The 12431-nt window shown below is 48.6% G+C and overlaps 6 protein-coding genes and 1 long non-coding RNA gene across 8 annotated transcripts; 4 read left to right on the top strand and 3 right to left on the bottom strand.

Annotated features, from left to right (window-relative positions):
- Positions 1 to 24: 24 nt before the first annotated feature.
- LOC136197522 (calcium and integrin-binding protein 1-like) lies at positions 25 to 1019 on the top strand. Its single transcript, XM_065987305.1, has 7 exons — positions 25 to 131; positions 185 to 219; positions 269 to 371; positions 422 to 529; positions 582 to 624; positions 681 to 814; positions 866 to 1019. The coding sequence occupies exons 1-7, from the start codon at positions 72 to 74 to the stop codon at positions 974 to 976; spliced, it is 594 nt and encodes a 197-aa protein (XP_065843377.1). The 5' UTR covers positions 25 to 71; the 3' UTR covers positions 977 to 1019.
- Positions 1016 to 1817, bottom strand: LOC136197521 (uncharacterized protein C8orf74 homolog). Its single transcript, XM_065987304.1, has one exon. The coding sequence runs from the start codon at positions 1807 to 1809 to the stop codon at positions 1033 to 1035; it is 777 nt and encodes a 258-aa protein (XP_065843376.1). The 5' UTR covers positions 1810 to 1817; the 3' UTR covers positions 1016 to 1032.
- On the top strand, positions 1499 to 2544 carry LOC136197523 (transmembrane protein 234 homolog). The gene is made up of 5 exons (XM_065987307.1): positions 1499 to 1668; positions 1725 to 1857; positions 1908 to 2044; positions 2104 to 2260; positions 2317 to 2544. Exons 2-5 carry the CDS (start codon positions 1848 to 1850, stop codon positions 2403 to 2405), a joined length of 393 nt encoding a protein of 130 aa, XP_065843379.1. The 5' UTR covers positions 1499 to 1668; positions 1725 to 1847; the 3' UTR covers positions 2406 to 2544.
- Positions 2545 to 2692: 148 nt separating this feature from the next.
- On the top strand, positions 2693 to 6330 carry LOC136197517 (nucleolar protein 10-like). Its single transcript, XM_065987299.1, has 24 exons — positions 2693 to 2842; positions 2905 to 2950; positions 3000 to 3098; positions 3149 to 3226; positions 3286 to 3323; positions 3376 to 3420; positions 3478 to 3569; positions 3624 to 3689; positions 3740 to 3800; positions 3856 to 3947; positions 4017 to 4095; positions 4151 to 4300; positions 4348 to 4414; positions 4462 to 4514; positions 4569 to 4647; positions 4713 to 4760; positions 4816 to 4895; positions 4953 to 5051; positions 5107 to 5175; positions 5230 to 5319; positions 5376 to 5480; positions 5540 to 5703; positions 5759 to 5861; positions 5920 to 6330. The coding sequence occupies exons 1-24, from the start codon at positions 2777 to 2779 to the stop codon at positions 6088 to 6090; spliced, it is 2040 nt and encodes a 679-aa protein (XP_065843371.1). The 5' UTR covers positions 2693 to 2776; the 3' UTR covers positions 6091 to 6330.
- Positions 6331 to 6429: 99 nt separating this feature from the next.
- LOC136197524 (uncharacterized) lies at positions 6430 to 6720 on the bottom strand. The gene is made up of 2 exons (XR_010672529.1): positions 6690 to 6720; positions 6430 to 6643 (listed from the first exon to the last, which is right to left on the bottom strand). It is a non-coding gene; the product is annotated as an uncharacterized lncRNA (long non-coding RNA).
- Positions 6516 to 9517, top strand: LOC136197519 (replication initiator 1-like). 2 transcript variants are annotated; one of them, XM_065987301.1, is made up of 5 exons: positions 6516 to 7077; positions 7742 to 8701; positions 8768 to 8938; positions 9010 to 9188; positions 9262 to 9517. In XM_065987301.1, the coding sequence occupies exons 1-5, from the start codon at positions 7023 to 7025 to the stop codon at positions 9346 to 9348; spliced, it is 1452 nt and encodes a 483-aa protein (XP_065843373.1). In that variant the 5' UTR covers positions 6516 to 7022; the 3' UTR covers positions 9349 to 9517. The 2 variants fall into 2 exon arrangements, with proteins under 2 accessions (XP_065843373.1, XP_065843374.1); XM_065987302.1 differs by lacking the exon at positions 6516 to 7077 and adding an exon at positions 7095 to 7677 and having other exon boundaries at positions 7727 to 8701.
- LOC136197518 (uncharacterized) lies at positions 9469 to 12391 on the bottom strand. The gene is made up of 17 exons (XM_065987300.1): positions 12298 to 12391; positions 12084 to 12234; positions 11936 to 12023; positions 11791 to 11865; positions 11643 to 11737; positions 11272 to 11475; positions 11185 to 11221; positions 11038 to 11117; positions 10897 to 10989; positions 10732 to 10843; positions 10603 to 10679; positions 10489 to 10555; positions 10275 to 10437; positions 9990 to 10101; positions 9835 to 9944; positions 9712 to 9785; positions 9469 to 9659 (listed from the first exon to the last, which is right to left on the bottom strand). Exons 2-17 carry the CDS (start codon positions 12213 to 12215, stop codon positions 9598 to 9600), a joined length of 1581 nt encoding a protein of 526 aa, XP_065843372.1. The 5' UTR covers positions 12216 to 12234; positions 12298 to 12391; the 3' UTR covers positions 9469 to 9597.
- Between the last annotated feature and the right edge of the window lie 40 nt (positions 12392 to 12431).

Raw genomic sequence — 12431 nt, 5'->3', positions numbered from 1 at the left:
GGTACCGTGTTACCCTGACTACCTTAGCACGTCTTCCAAAGTGTTTTGTTGACTCCTTTTCGCGATTCTCAATGGGCTCTTCCTGTTCCCGTCGTTCAGAATTGAACGAATCGGAGCTTAGCGACTACACGGTACGATTAATCAGCCATAGAACCGATATCTTCATTCATAAATGTGCTTACAGAAGGTAACTTTTTTTACACGAGGAGAAGTCCTTCAGTAAGAGCAGAAAGCAATGTCTTTTGAAGACTATTTCCATACTTTTTAGCGCTTTCAGACGCTGGAAGAGTCTTGATCCGGAGAGGATTGAGGCTAACAAGCGTGCTCGGCTTAGTCTAGCTACAATCATTTCTTGTCTAGATGAATTGTCTGTGAGTCATTTCTACTATGTAAACTGGTAGCGTGCCACTTGCACACGCAGGTCAATCCCCTGGCTAAACGCATGTGTCAAGTCTTTTCGTCATCGGAGAAGGGCTGCGGATTAAATTTTGAAGATTTTCTCGACATGATGTCGGTTTTCAGTGAGAACGTGCGCTAGAATCACTCGATTTTTTTGCAAGTGTTATCCGTGAAATGTCTAGGCGCCAAAATCGCTCAAAATTGAATATGCCTTTCACATTTACGGTTCGTTTCAGAGTTGTACCTGAAAATTGTTTTCGGTGATGGCGCCTCTCGGCCAGATTTCAACAACGATAATCTGATTGATCGCGAAGATATGGGTCAACTGATTGATTTTCTGTGCGGCGAAAATGCAGTGCTTCTCGACGAAGAACTTCAGCTCAGTCGCAGGGATCGTAATGACATCGTCGACACAGTTAGACTTAGAAGGACAATGGAAGGGGAAAAAGCGCTATAAATTTTCTAGATTTTGGCGGAAGTGGACTTGGATGAAGACAGTTCACTGAATTTCGCCGAGTTCAAGATCGTCATGAACACAGTACCTGACTTTCTCAACTCGTTTAGCATCCGACTTTAGCGACATAATGCTAACTATGTGTACGGTGGATATATATATATATATATATATGGAGCCTATCGCTTATTCGTGGATGCAGTCAATTGTTCTATAATTAAATCTAGTCGTGCTTCCGCTGATTCCAAATTGCTTTCAACCAATTCTAAGCTCGCGTTTCCTCGCGCGCTTATTGCCTTGGCAACGGCAGTTGCAACGTCTTGGCTCTCGCTCATTTCTTCAAACGCATTTTCTTTCATTTCGCTTGCGATTTTGACGCGTTGCGCTCGTTTTTCGTCTATTTCGCGCAGTTTCTCTTCGCGACGCTTCTCGATCGCTTGTCTCTCTTCGCGTGCGCGCCAAATCGACTCCGCGACGCCGTCGCGAAGCGGAATCCTCGTCGGGGGGCCCTCCAAGCTCAAATCGATCGCGTCGCGTCTCTCTTCGCGCTCTCGCGTGCAGACGAATCGATAGAGCGCATAATGCTGAAGAAACGATTCGAAAATTCTACGGGATGCGCGTTGCTTCGCGCGCGCGTCCCACGTAATCGCCTCCAACTCGTCTCGAATCGCTTTCACGGCGAAGAACAGATTGCGATTCGCTTTTGCACTTTCGGAGAGGACGCGCGTCATCATTCGGACAAAATCGAGACCCTGTTGCCAAGCTAGGCCGCTTTCGATGGCAAATTCGAGATTGGCGTAGTGAAAATCGAAAAGGCACGCCGATCGCATGTCGTCGTCGTCGAAATGGGCGCGTTTCATACCGAGCTTAGTGCGCAGATAATCCTTGCGTTCGATTTCTGTTCCCAAAGCGGCGAATCGAGCCAAATCGTCAACGGACAAACGTTCGGTATCCATGCGTACAGCTCAAGTGCGCTAACGCCGATAAGAAGAGGATGAACATCAGTAACGACGTTCTCTTCCGAAGTTCTACGTAGCTAGAGCTTTCTTCGTAGATACTTTGCTTCACTTGGTCGGCATCTGTCTACTTTGGGGCCTCACAAACCCGTTTCTGAAGACCGGCAGTGCTGGCATAGAAAATGTTCGTGGAGGAGGACTCGCCAAGCTCAAGTTCCTGCTCTTCTCTTGGAAAGTAAGTATTGGGACTCCCCGAGGCTGCTTACATCTCTGATCTTATAATTCTTATTCTAGTGGTTAGTTCCTTTTCTGGTCAATCAGATGGGAGCGTTTCTGTTCTATGCCCTCCTTTCAGCTGAGGACATGACGCTCGTAGTTCCTGCAGCTAACGTGCTCACATTAGTCGTCACGGGAATGACAGGTCATCTTTTGGGAGAACGTCTGACGAAAGGTACTGTACTGTATATTTGAAATTTTTTCTTCTAAATGATTGATACATTACACTAGGTGCATTGCTAGGGATACTAATAATGATGGCCGGTGTTGCCATTTGCATGTACGACAACTACAGAAACACTGTAATTAACGCTCCGTAAAAGTTTTTAAATTAAATGACACATAGCCTACAGTTGTTGCTGGTCACATGATATGCAAAATGCCTTTTTTTCGACTAAGCACTGGCGCCCGCTTGGCCGACTTGGGGAGCGGCAAACGAATAAGAATTCTGTTCCATTAGTTCGTCCAATTTCGCTTTCAATGCTTCCGGAACGTCGGCGGAGACGAATAGATGAGTTTCGTCGAGGTCCTGGATGATGAACTTCTGTCCTAGCGCTTGCGTTTCGTCGAGGTGAATGAGATATTGCTTCATGGCCGGATCGCATTCGACTAGAACCCCTTTTACGACGTTTACCATCGTGCGTCGTCGACAGCAGGTTCTAACGCGCTTTAGGCGAGCTCGCGCTTCACGATGGAAGTTTCTAACCCAAACGACGTAAAGATATACAGCCTAAGCGCAGGAAAAACTCTTCCTGAGGTAGCGAAAAGACGCTTTAGCAATGCAGATTGCTTGCAGACGTTACAGTCTTCGTTTCCTAGTGGATATCGGAAAGACAGCGAAGAGCGCTGCAGAAATCGGACATAGGCACGAAAAATTCGCTTTCTTTTCAGACGAAAGTACTGATTTTATGTAGAAATTCGACGTCGAATACAGCTCATTCAAGATTTCGAAATGCCCACCGCATCGACGAGAATCAAAGTGTCTCGTGACGGTCAATACATTATAGCAGGGGGTATGGCATACTAAGGGCTTTGGTCACGTGGAGAACCGTTTTATTTCTAGGAACTTATAAGCCGAGAATTCGCTGTTATGACGTCAATCAACTGTCTCTCAAATTTGAACGTTGCTTAGATATGGACGGTTCGATGGATAGATAGATAGAATGAAAAGTAACACTGTAAGGAATTGGAGTTTATTAGTTCAACAATTTCAAATACTTTCGGAAGACTATTCAAAAGTAAGGTTATTCTCCTAAAGATCTTTCTCTCGTACTACATAGTCTCATGCAGCTTGCTATACTGGGAAGCGATAGAAGCGTAGAATTTCATGTTCAGGTGCTAATTTGCTATATAAAAATTAGTGGTGACATCACGCGACGGTTTTCTCGGTAGTACGGACGTTACTATAAGACGAGAATTCCAAAATTTGGACGTGATATGGCATACCATTACCCCTCTTGTGACTTATACGTGGTTGGAACTGGGTACGGCTCTTCCACAAATGACATAAGTGCTCTAATCTCGCTGTCTCACTCTAGTCCCGAGATATATAGATTAAATTTGGACATAGGTCGATTTCAGAGTGCTTCGGTCACCGAAGCAACGTGAGTCATTTATACAGTCTATGACCAAACGAGTATTTCTGATTATTAAGGGGGTTAAATGTGTGCTGCATTAATCCAGAGCATCAGCTTCTCGCTGTGGGTTCGGAAGAGGTGGGGTAAATAGAAGTCGGTCTCTGAGCGAAAGGAACTATGTTAGAATATCTAGGGATGCGTCGAATGTTGGGATCCCAGATCTCAAACTCGCGTAGGATCGCTGGACGTCGGTTTAGCAGCAGAATTAGCCGGAGACGATGCTAAGTGAAGACTCGCTCTCCATACATTGATCTTTAGTATGTATGTATGTATGTGTATGAACTCTATATCTAGATCCAAACGCTTTCCATCAATTACATCTCTATCCTTCAAGGGGGCCCTGACAATGGGAGTGGCGACTGACACGGGCCAGGTGTGTCCATCAATTACCTTGTGCATTTATCTCAGCGGGAAGACGAATCCTTTAGATATTGATCTATGACATTCGTTCGAATCATCCCCTACTGACTAAGGATCACCAATACGGACTTCCCATCAACACACTTCGATTTCTCGACCAATCGGACCTCGTCTTATCAGCCGATACGAAAATAATAAAAATATGGAATGGAGTCGACGTGAGAGGCGCTAAATCGTCATACTTCCTATATACGCTGACTTTTAGGGATCGCCAGTGACGTCAGTTGAGCCGCCAGCTGACGTACATGAAGTCTGCATGTATCCCAATTCAGGTAGAGTAGAATTGCGTGTGTCGAGGGTTGGGGAAATTTTGGCGTAGGATTGATGTTCGTGGCCAATGAAGCTCCGCGAATTCAAAGCTATTATATTCCTGTACAAGAGCGCTGCCTAACGCCAATATTATTAATTATTCGTGATGCGTATTAGTCTCTCGGGATCGCTCCTCGCTGGTGTTCCTTTCTCGATAGTCTAGCCGAAGAACTGGAGGAGAATCCTCAGCCCGAAGGCAGGCAGACATCTTAGGCAATTAATGAATTATGTATTGATTTTTTTACTGCACACGTGCTCCAGTGTACGATGACTATAAGTTCGTGACGTCTTCCGAGTTGGAAAGTCTAGGTGAGAAGAAACAACGGTATGAAAAACGAAATTGATATGCATTTTCCCTGCTAAGGTCTCACTCACTTGCTTGGAACTAAGCTATTGCGTGCTTACATGCACGGTTATTTTATCGATATTCGACTCTATCGCAAGGTAAGAGAATCGACCAGAGGACATTTTAATAGATGAATAAGTGGTTTTATATATAAGGCTAAGTCTATAGCTGAACCGTTTGCCTATGAGGAATATCGCAAGAAGAAGATACAGGATAAGTTGGATGAGGATAGAGCTAGTAGAGTTCAACTGAAGGTATACTGCAGATACTGCCTCTTATTGCAAAGACGCTATTGTACGTTTTCTCTAGAAACTTCCTAAGGTCAATAAAGAGCTGGCTCAAAAATTGCTTGATGAGAAGAAGATGACAAAGTCGAGGGTACGGTATTTGATATAGGCTTGCTGTTTTTGAATAATTGAAGCGCCATTTCAGACTGCTTCGACGTTCGCCAATCCTCTAGGCGACGAACGATTTTCTCAACTGTTTACGGATCCGAGTTTTCAAGTCGACGTAGAGAGCGAAGTATTTAGGGAAATGACGTAGGAGGGAGGGATGAATTTGCGAGGTTTTTTGCTCAGGCCTTCAAGCTCGTTCACCCGAGCATCTCCAAGCGCGACAAGAAGCGACAAAAAGAGGCAGAAGAGGAGAAACGTCGTCTCGAGGAGCAATTCGAACAAATTGAGGTTAGTATTTTGTGAAGAACTGGTGGGAATCACACGTTGCCTTTATATATATATAAAAGGACGATGAAGTCGAGGGAAAGGCGAGTGAAGAGGAGAGCAGCTCCGACGAGGACGAAGAGGAGGCGGAGATCCCCGTCGAAAGCAAGACATCTAAACCTCGATTTTACGAGATCAAACCGGGCGAAGAATTTCTGCGAGAGAAAACGTCGAGAAAGTTGCGAAAGTAGACGAGAAAAGTTTGGAAAAAAAATTCATTAGAAATATACGTACGAATCCAGCGCTCCTCTCGAGGAGAGAATGAAGACGAGGAACGAACATAGAGACGTCAGAGACGGCGGAAAAGCGAGCGGAGACAAAACGGGGACTTTGATCTTGGCAAAGGTCCCTTTGACACCTCCCACCTCGTCTCTCCCCACGCTGAATAATTTTTCAATTTCAGAAATCCTCCTCGATCGCCGAGTCCGAACGACGTCGAAAGGATCGAGAACATCGCGAAGAACGACGACTCGTTCGACGATCGGCGAAAGGTATCGTATCGGAAAGGGGAGGGGCTCGTCGCCACCGTCGCGGCGGCGGCGGCGGCGGCACCCGAGGCAAGCGAATTAGTTAGGAGCGCGGGGGAAGCACGCGGTTCCACGTGGTCTTACAAACCATTTTGACTCTCATTCTTTCGAAACTTCAAGAAACGATTCATTCGAAAACCGTTTTTTATTTACTAATTGGCGATTCCTAAATTGCGCTGATGGGCGTGGTCACAACAGGAAAATGTCTTCCGTTTCATTTTTATACGTCGACGAAATTGTCGTATAGGGTTGCGTTCGCCTATTTATGCTCGCGTCAGACCGGGGTCCGGTCTCCCTAGACAGACTCGCGTGAAATTTCGCTCGAAGAGGGGCGCGCACGTGGGAGGCATTCCACGCGGCGCCGCGTGGTCTGCCGAGGCCGGAAAAAATGTAAATACGGTTCGATTTGACGCAATATCGATCGTCGACAAAGGTCGGCCATATGAGACACTCTGCGCTTATTCCCCGCGAAAGTTTTATACCCCAGACGTTCTCACGTGGTCGTCGCACAAAGACAACGCCCCTCTCGTGGTCCCACGTTTCGTCCCCACGTGAGGAGCAGCGAGGCAGGGCGTGTTCAACGCGACAGCGCATCGCGTCCTATATCGACATCCGTCATTGACAATTCCAAGGCGCAAACACGCACCTTTGCATTTGTCATTCAATCCGTCGCATCGCGATCCGACTATTTATGCCTGAGCCAAGCGATTGGCCCCCGCGTAGTCCCCACGCCACCCCCACACCTCTTAGTGTACTGATTGGCCCTGATCAGACTGCGCCCCCTTTATTCAGCGACTCGGCCGTGAACTGTCATACGCGCACTCGGCGACGAATACGGACCAGTCGCCTCTCTGTGCTCACGTCAGAGGAGGTCTCGTCGCGCCTTCGAGAATATACGCACAGTATTTGTCCCCACGTCGTTCATCGTGCGAGCGGGTGGTAACACGTAGGCAGTTTCGATATCTCATCGCGGCGTCTCATGGCTCGCTTTCTTCTTCGTCATAATGGAACGTTCGCCGAGACGGCGACGACCGGTAAGAAATGTAACTGCATCGAAAGGAAGGGGACCCGCGTCCGGGGCGCGAACGACCACTAAAGGGGGCGGAATCGGTTCAGTGCGCTTTGTTCTAAACGTAAGGCGTAGCGTTTTTGTCGGAATCGACGTCGTTTAGGCTACTGTACTACATTGTGTGCTATTATTCGACGCCGGCTATTTGCTGCGATGTGGGCGGAGCGATGTTTGCAGCTCCAGCGGAAGCCTTTTTTCGCACGCAATCTCGTAGCATCGATTGTTTGCTCGTTTTCCGTCTCGCGTACGAGTGCCGCGAATTAGTAGGAAAATGACTGGAAACGCAGTCACACGAGTAGTCACACGTGATCCCCCCGCACCGTCTCGGCGCGCGGCCACGAACCAGAGAGTGCGGAACTCTAAAAGGTTTCTCTTGCCCGCCCGCGAGGCGCGTACACAATAAACGCCTGATTGTGATCTGACAGTCAGGCCTCCGAGCCAACTCCGCCTCTCTGTTTCCCGCCGCTAGACAGCTCTTAGCGGGGGGACACTGATTGGACGAGCGCATCCCGCCCATTTCCGGAGCGTTCCGCCAGTCGCGCCGCGGGGTGTAGATCAGCTCGATGTGAGCTGATCTGTCGCGTACTAAACGGTTGCGAGCGCACGCCTATCAGGCATTTGCCTTGCAGATGCGTCCTGCTCGACAGTGAACATAATCGAACATCTCGAAAGCACGATGGCAGGCTTTTTGACTGGACCCCACTACCCCTTCGACTCGGTGAACGGAATGGGCGAAAAATCGTCGCCGAGAGGAGACGAACCGATTTCCGGCGCGTTGAGCGAGTGCAAAGTGCCGTCGCATCGGAAAATAGACGAACCGCTGCCGCGAATAGCGAAATATTCGTCGCTCGCCTCGTTCGGCGATCGCTACGCAAACGACAGCGGTTCTCACGCGCGCAGCGTTCTCGTTCACTCGTGTTCCGTCTGCGGTCAAGAGTTCCACAGCTTTGCTTTGCTGAGCGCTCACATATCGACGCACGTCGCCGCGGCGAATTCGACCGCGGCACGCGCACGTGCCGTGATCGACGTCGACTGCACCGATTCTCCTCCAGTCAAAACGCCGACGCCTTCGATGCGATGCTCGTTCTGCGGCTACGCGACGCCGAACGCCGTCGATTTTTTCGAACACACGGCGGCGCACGTCGACGACGACGGCGCGTCGACGAATCTCTTCATGTCGGCCCAACAACTCCGCTCCCAATCGTTTCCCGTCGAAACGTCGCCTCAATCGCTCGCCGACGCCGTGCGACGCGAAGCGGCGAAATATTCGGTGCAAATTGGCGTCGTCGTCGACAAATCGCCGAAAACGCTAAACATGCCGTCGACGAGCGTCGCCTATGGCAACCAAACTCTCAAAGCGCACGTATGTCTGACGTCGTCGTCGGCCGGCACGATGGTCGAACCGCCGCCGCCGCCGTCGTCGTCGTCGCCGTTTTCGCCGCTAACGCCGACGTCGGCGTCTCCGACGTCACGTGTTGCTACCATGGTAACGGCGACGACGGAATCAAACGCGATGGTGCCGTCGTTCGTCTATAGTCCAGAAAGTCCGTCGGAGACGACGACGACGACAACGACGACGACAACGACCGGTAAGTAGCAGGAAATGGTCGCCTGTTGATTTGCAATTAATTTCCCTCAACCGTATTGTCGCATAGAGAGCGAGTACGTTGACAATAAGGCGGCTAATACCGGCGTCAATACATTGGCAGCGGCGAGACGAAATTCCGCCACCGCCGCTTCCGCTCCAGCGGGACACGTGTGCACGACGTGCGGAAAGTCTTTCCGACTTCGTTCCTATCTTCGAATTCATCAACGACTTCACACGGGTATGAATGAGAGGAAGGGAGGGAGGGACTCCGCGTATATTTAGATGTGTGAGGTTTTCTTTTTCTACTAGGCGACTTGCCTTACAGTTGTCCCGTGTGCGGCAAGCGGTTTAACCAGTCGTGGAATCGAAACGTTCACATGCGAATACACAGCGGCATTCAGCCGTATCGATGCAAGTTGTGCAGCAAGAACTTTCGCTCGGCCGTGCGATTGCGCGAGCATCTTTCCGTCGTCCACGGAACCCAGCAGGCGAGAACACTCCGGAGGGGGAGGGGACGAAAATAGACTCAATACAATGACCTCCTTTGTTTGCTTTTTATAGAACGAAAGTCTCGATCACATGCAGAAGACGAGTCTGCTTCGTCAAGCCGCCGAGATTGGAGCGGCTAAGAATGGATATGTTTACTAAATATTCTCTCCCCCGGAGCGATACGGTGTACAGATCATGGTTGCTGTTCTTTCTCCTTTTTTTTTTGATTTTTTTGTATTGCTAGCTTGATTTGCTTTGCTCTCTTATAGGAGAAGAGACTCAAGATTCATCTCCCTTATATTCTACATAAAGTTTATATGATGACGAATGAGCTCGGCTAATCGTTGCCGCGTACAGTACAAAAAAAAAGAAGAAGGATAACGTACAAGTACAAAAGACATGATGAGTTTATTTTAGTTGAAGGGACTGTTCGATTCCTATGGCCAAATCAAAGTCGTCGCGATTCAAGTCTGGAGCAGAGAGGGTAAGAGGTGAGTGTTCGATTAAAATAATATTACGTACGTGTTCGGCGAATCTTTCGAACGGCTTTCGTGTCGATGTTCTGCTGCTCCATTTTCCCAAAATCAATGTGGTACCTTTGCCGCAACTCAAGTCCGCCCAGCAGGGGAATCTATTATTACTCACGTGTAGCTGTCCCTGTCGAGTTTGCACGTAGCATTCGGATTTTTCTGGTAAATTCCTTCCATGCTATCGATCTGTTCGATAGTGTAGGGGCGCCAACTCCCAGAGTTATCCTACGCATCGTACAAAGCCAAGTGACATAGCCCTAGTTGAATTACCTTCCACTGCCAACAGAATCGGCCTTCTCTCTCCGGTTTTGAAGGCGATTGCGACGAGATGTTTAGTCGTTCTGTCTTCGCGGGCAATGCGCCACTCGACTGCACGGAAACGCTGCAAACAAATCAACAGACAATCAAGGGAGGTACACGCACGAAAGTGGCACGACTCGATTATGTGTTTTGTCTTTAGTGTTGCCAGCGTTCATAGTCGCAAGTAAGCCAACAATATTGGTAAGGAGACTTCGATAACCGAGGGCCTACTAATTATTTATTTATTTCTTTTACTTGGCTAGGTTCAAGTCGTGCTTCCCGTCCTTCCCGTTTCGGTAGACGCCGCGCAAGCCGCTGGGCCAGCGAACGCGCACGGAAACCCCGCTGTCTTCAATTCGATACACGACGCCAATATTGCCTGGACCGCCGTCCTGATTCGCCCACTGCCAGTCCGGTCCTGCAGCAAAACCATGCCTCTATTCTCTCACTTAGAAGCGTATTTCCTTACCTCGAATTACCTTGCATCCAGGCTTCACTTCGTCGATACGCCTCGCAATGCGCGGCTCACCGACAAGCTAAAGCCAATAAGAAACGTTTTCCATGACGAAAGTAGTCAAGATACCTGAAGATCCGTTGCTCCTTCTGCGCCATACCTGTAGTGATTCTTACCACCATGATCCCATTCCACTTCAACAATGCCTAATCATTCATTCTCAAATAGGATACACGTGTAGTTGTATTTGTGTCGTGCCTGATTTGTAGTGTTTAATCACGGTCCCACAGCCGCTCTTATCCTGGTTTCCCCACTTCCAATCGGGGCCCCGGCGCACTCGAGATCCGTGCGCCGGGAGACCTTGAATTACCTAAGGAGAGGATTGCTAAATAGGCCTAAAATCGATTTTTTGAGTACACGGACCGGATCGTCGCCCCCAGAGCTCGTGTCGTCGTCATCGTCTCCAGCAAGAGTTTGCAGACAAAGCATGGCGAAAAGAAATTGCATCAAGCCATCCTCGAATTATTTATTTATTTATAAATATTCGATATTGGCTGTTCTCACCAGTTCGGCCTCTTCGACGCGTTCACCGAGTTCCCGCAGAAAAGCCGCAAGTGCAATGCGAGATCGCAGCTGTTCCATATCTGCAAATAACAACGTAATTGGTAATGGTCAGTAATGAAATCAACCAGCCCCCAATCAGTTAATTGCCTTGGGCAAACTTGGCGGCAAAACGAATGAGCAAGACCTAGAGGCAGAGAGATAACAGAGAAGAGACTGTCTAATAAAATTATGCACCTGGCGTTTGAAGAACGAGCTCAGTTCCTCAATATTTTGCACGATGACGAACATGCCTTTGGTCACTGTAGCAATTTCGTCTAACAGTGACGGATCGCAGTCGCCGCATCCGACACAGGCAATTGGGACGGGATGTGGCAGCTTGCACTCTTTCCATCCCTGTGGACCGAACGCTTTGGCCGCATTCAAAACTTGATCGCGCGCCTGCAAGGTAGAGCAATCAACGCCTCATAAAAAAAAGAGGCCACTGGACCTCAATCCAAACTAAAATGTATATGCCATACAGCACGTGACTTAATTAATACATCCATAGCTCTATAACTGCACTACATTTAAATTTAATTTAGTTTGGATAGAAATCATTTTCATACAGCAGTCGTTTCTCCTTTGTCGTCCGTGGGCTGACCGTCCGTCATGAGAATGACACGGGGACACAGAGGCCGACCGGCCACTGTCACTACACCGCCTACAAAACGTGAAGATTTCCCTTCAATCGACAGAACCTATAATATATCCAACCATTCGTTATAATTTCCTTTAACGCTATCATGAGCCCATCGAACATTGGCGTTCTTCCACTTGGCTTCAGTAATCCTTAGAATAAATACAACGTCGAATAAGATTATCAAGATACATAGATTATTTCTGGGGCGATATTACGTACGAACGGCCTGTCGACATCTTTCGTACTGATTCGTCAATCCCTGCAGAAGCTGAGCTTTGGCACCAAACTCAACAATCGCGATATTCTCCTAAAAGGAACATCGTCTAGTCGATGGAGTCCCCCGCCCCGAGTTCGCGGTCGGTCGCGCCTTCAAATTGGTTTGCTTCGCCGTTTCCTCGACGCCGTCGAGAAACACCTCGCAGGCGCGTTTGAGCTCGCGCATGCCGCGGCCAGCCATCGAGCCCGACGTGTCGAGAAGCAGGACTGTGTCCAAAGGCATACCGTAACGTACTATCCACCTGCACGAAAGAAAATCCAATCTCCTACAGCAACAATTGCACCTGCCTAAGAGACAATCTAACCTAGAGAAATGGGACTTTATTCGTTTCCTTGTCCGGGAGCCCCTAGTACTTTCAACCCACTAAAAATGACGTCACGAAGACAGCATAATAGCCTCGCGCGTTAGCGGCGTTACAGTAGAAGAAGCCATGGAAAT

The sequence above is a fragment of the Oscarella lobularis genome, chromosome 17 (genome assembly GCF_947507565.1).
Source record: "Oscarella lobularis chromosome 17, ooOscLobu1.1, whole genome shotgun sequence".
Taxonomy (NCBI): Eukaryota; Metazoa; Porifera; class Homoscleromorpha; order Homosclerophorida; family Oscarellidae; genus Oscarella; species Oscarella lobularis.
This window is presented reverse-complemented; position numbering and strand designations above follow the sequence as displayed.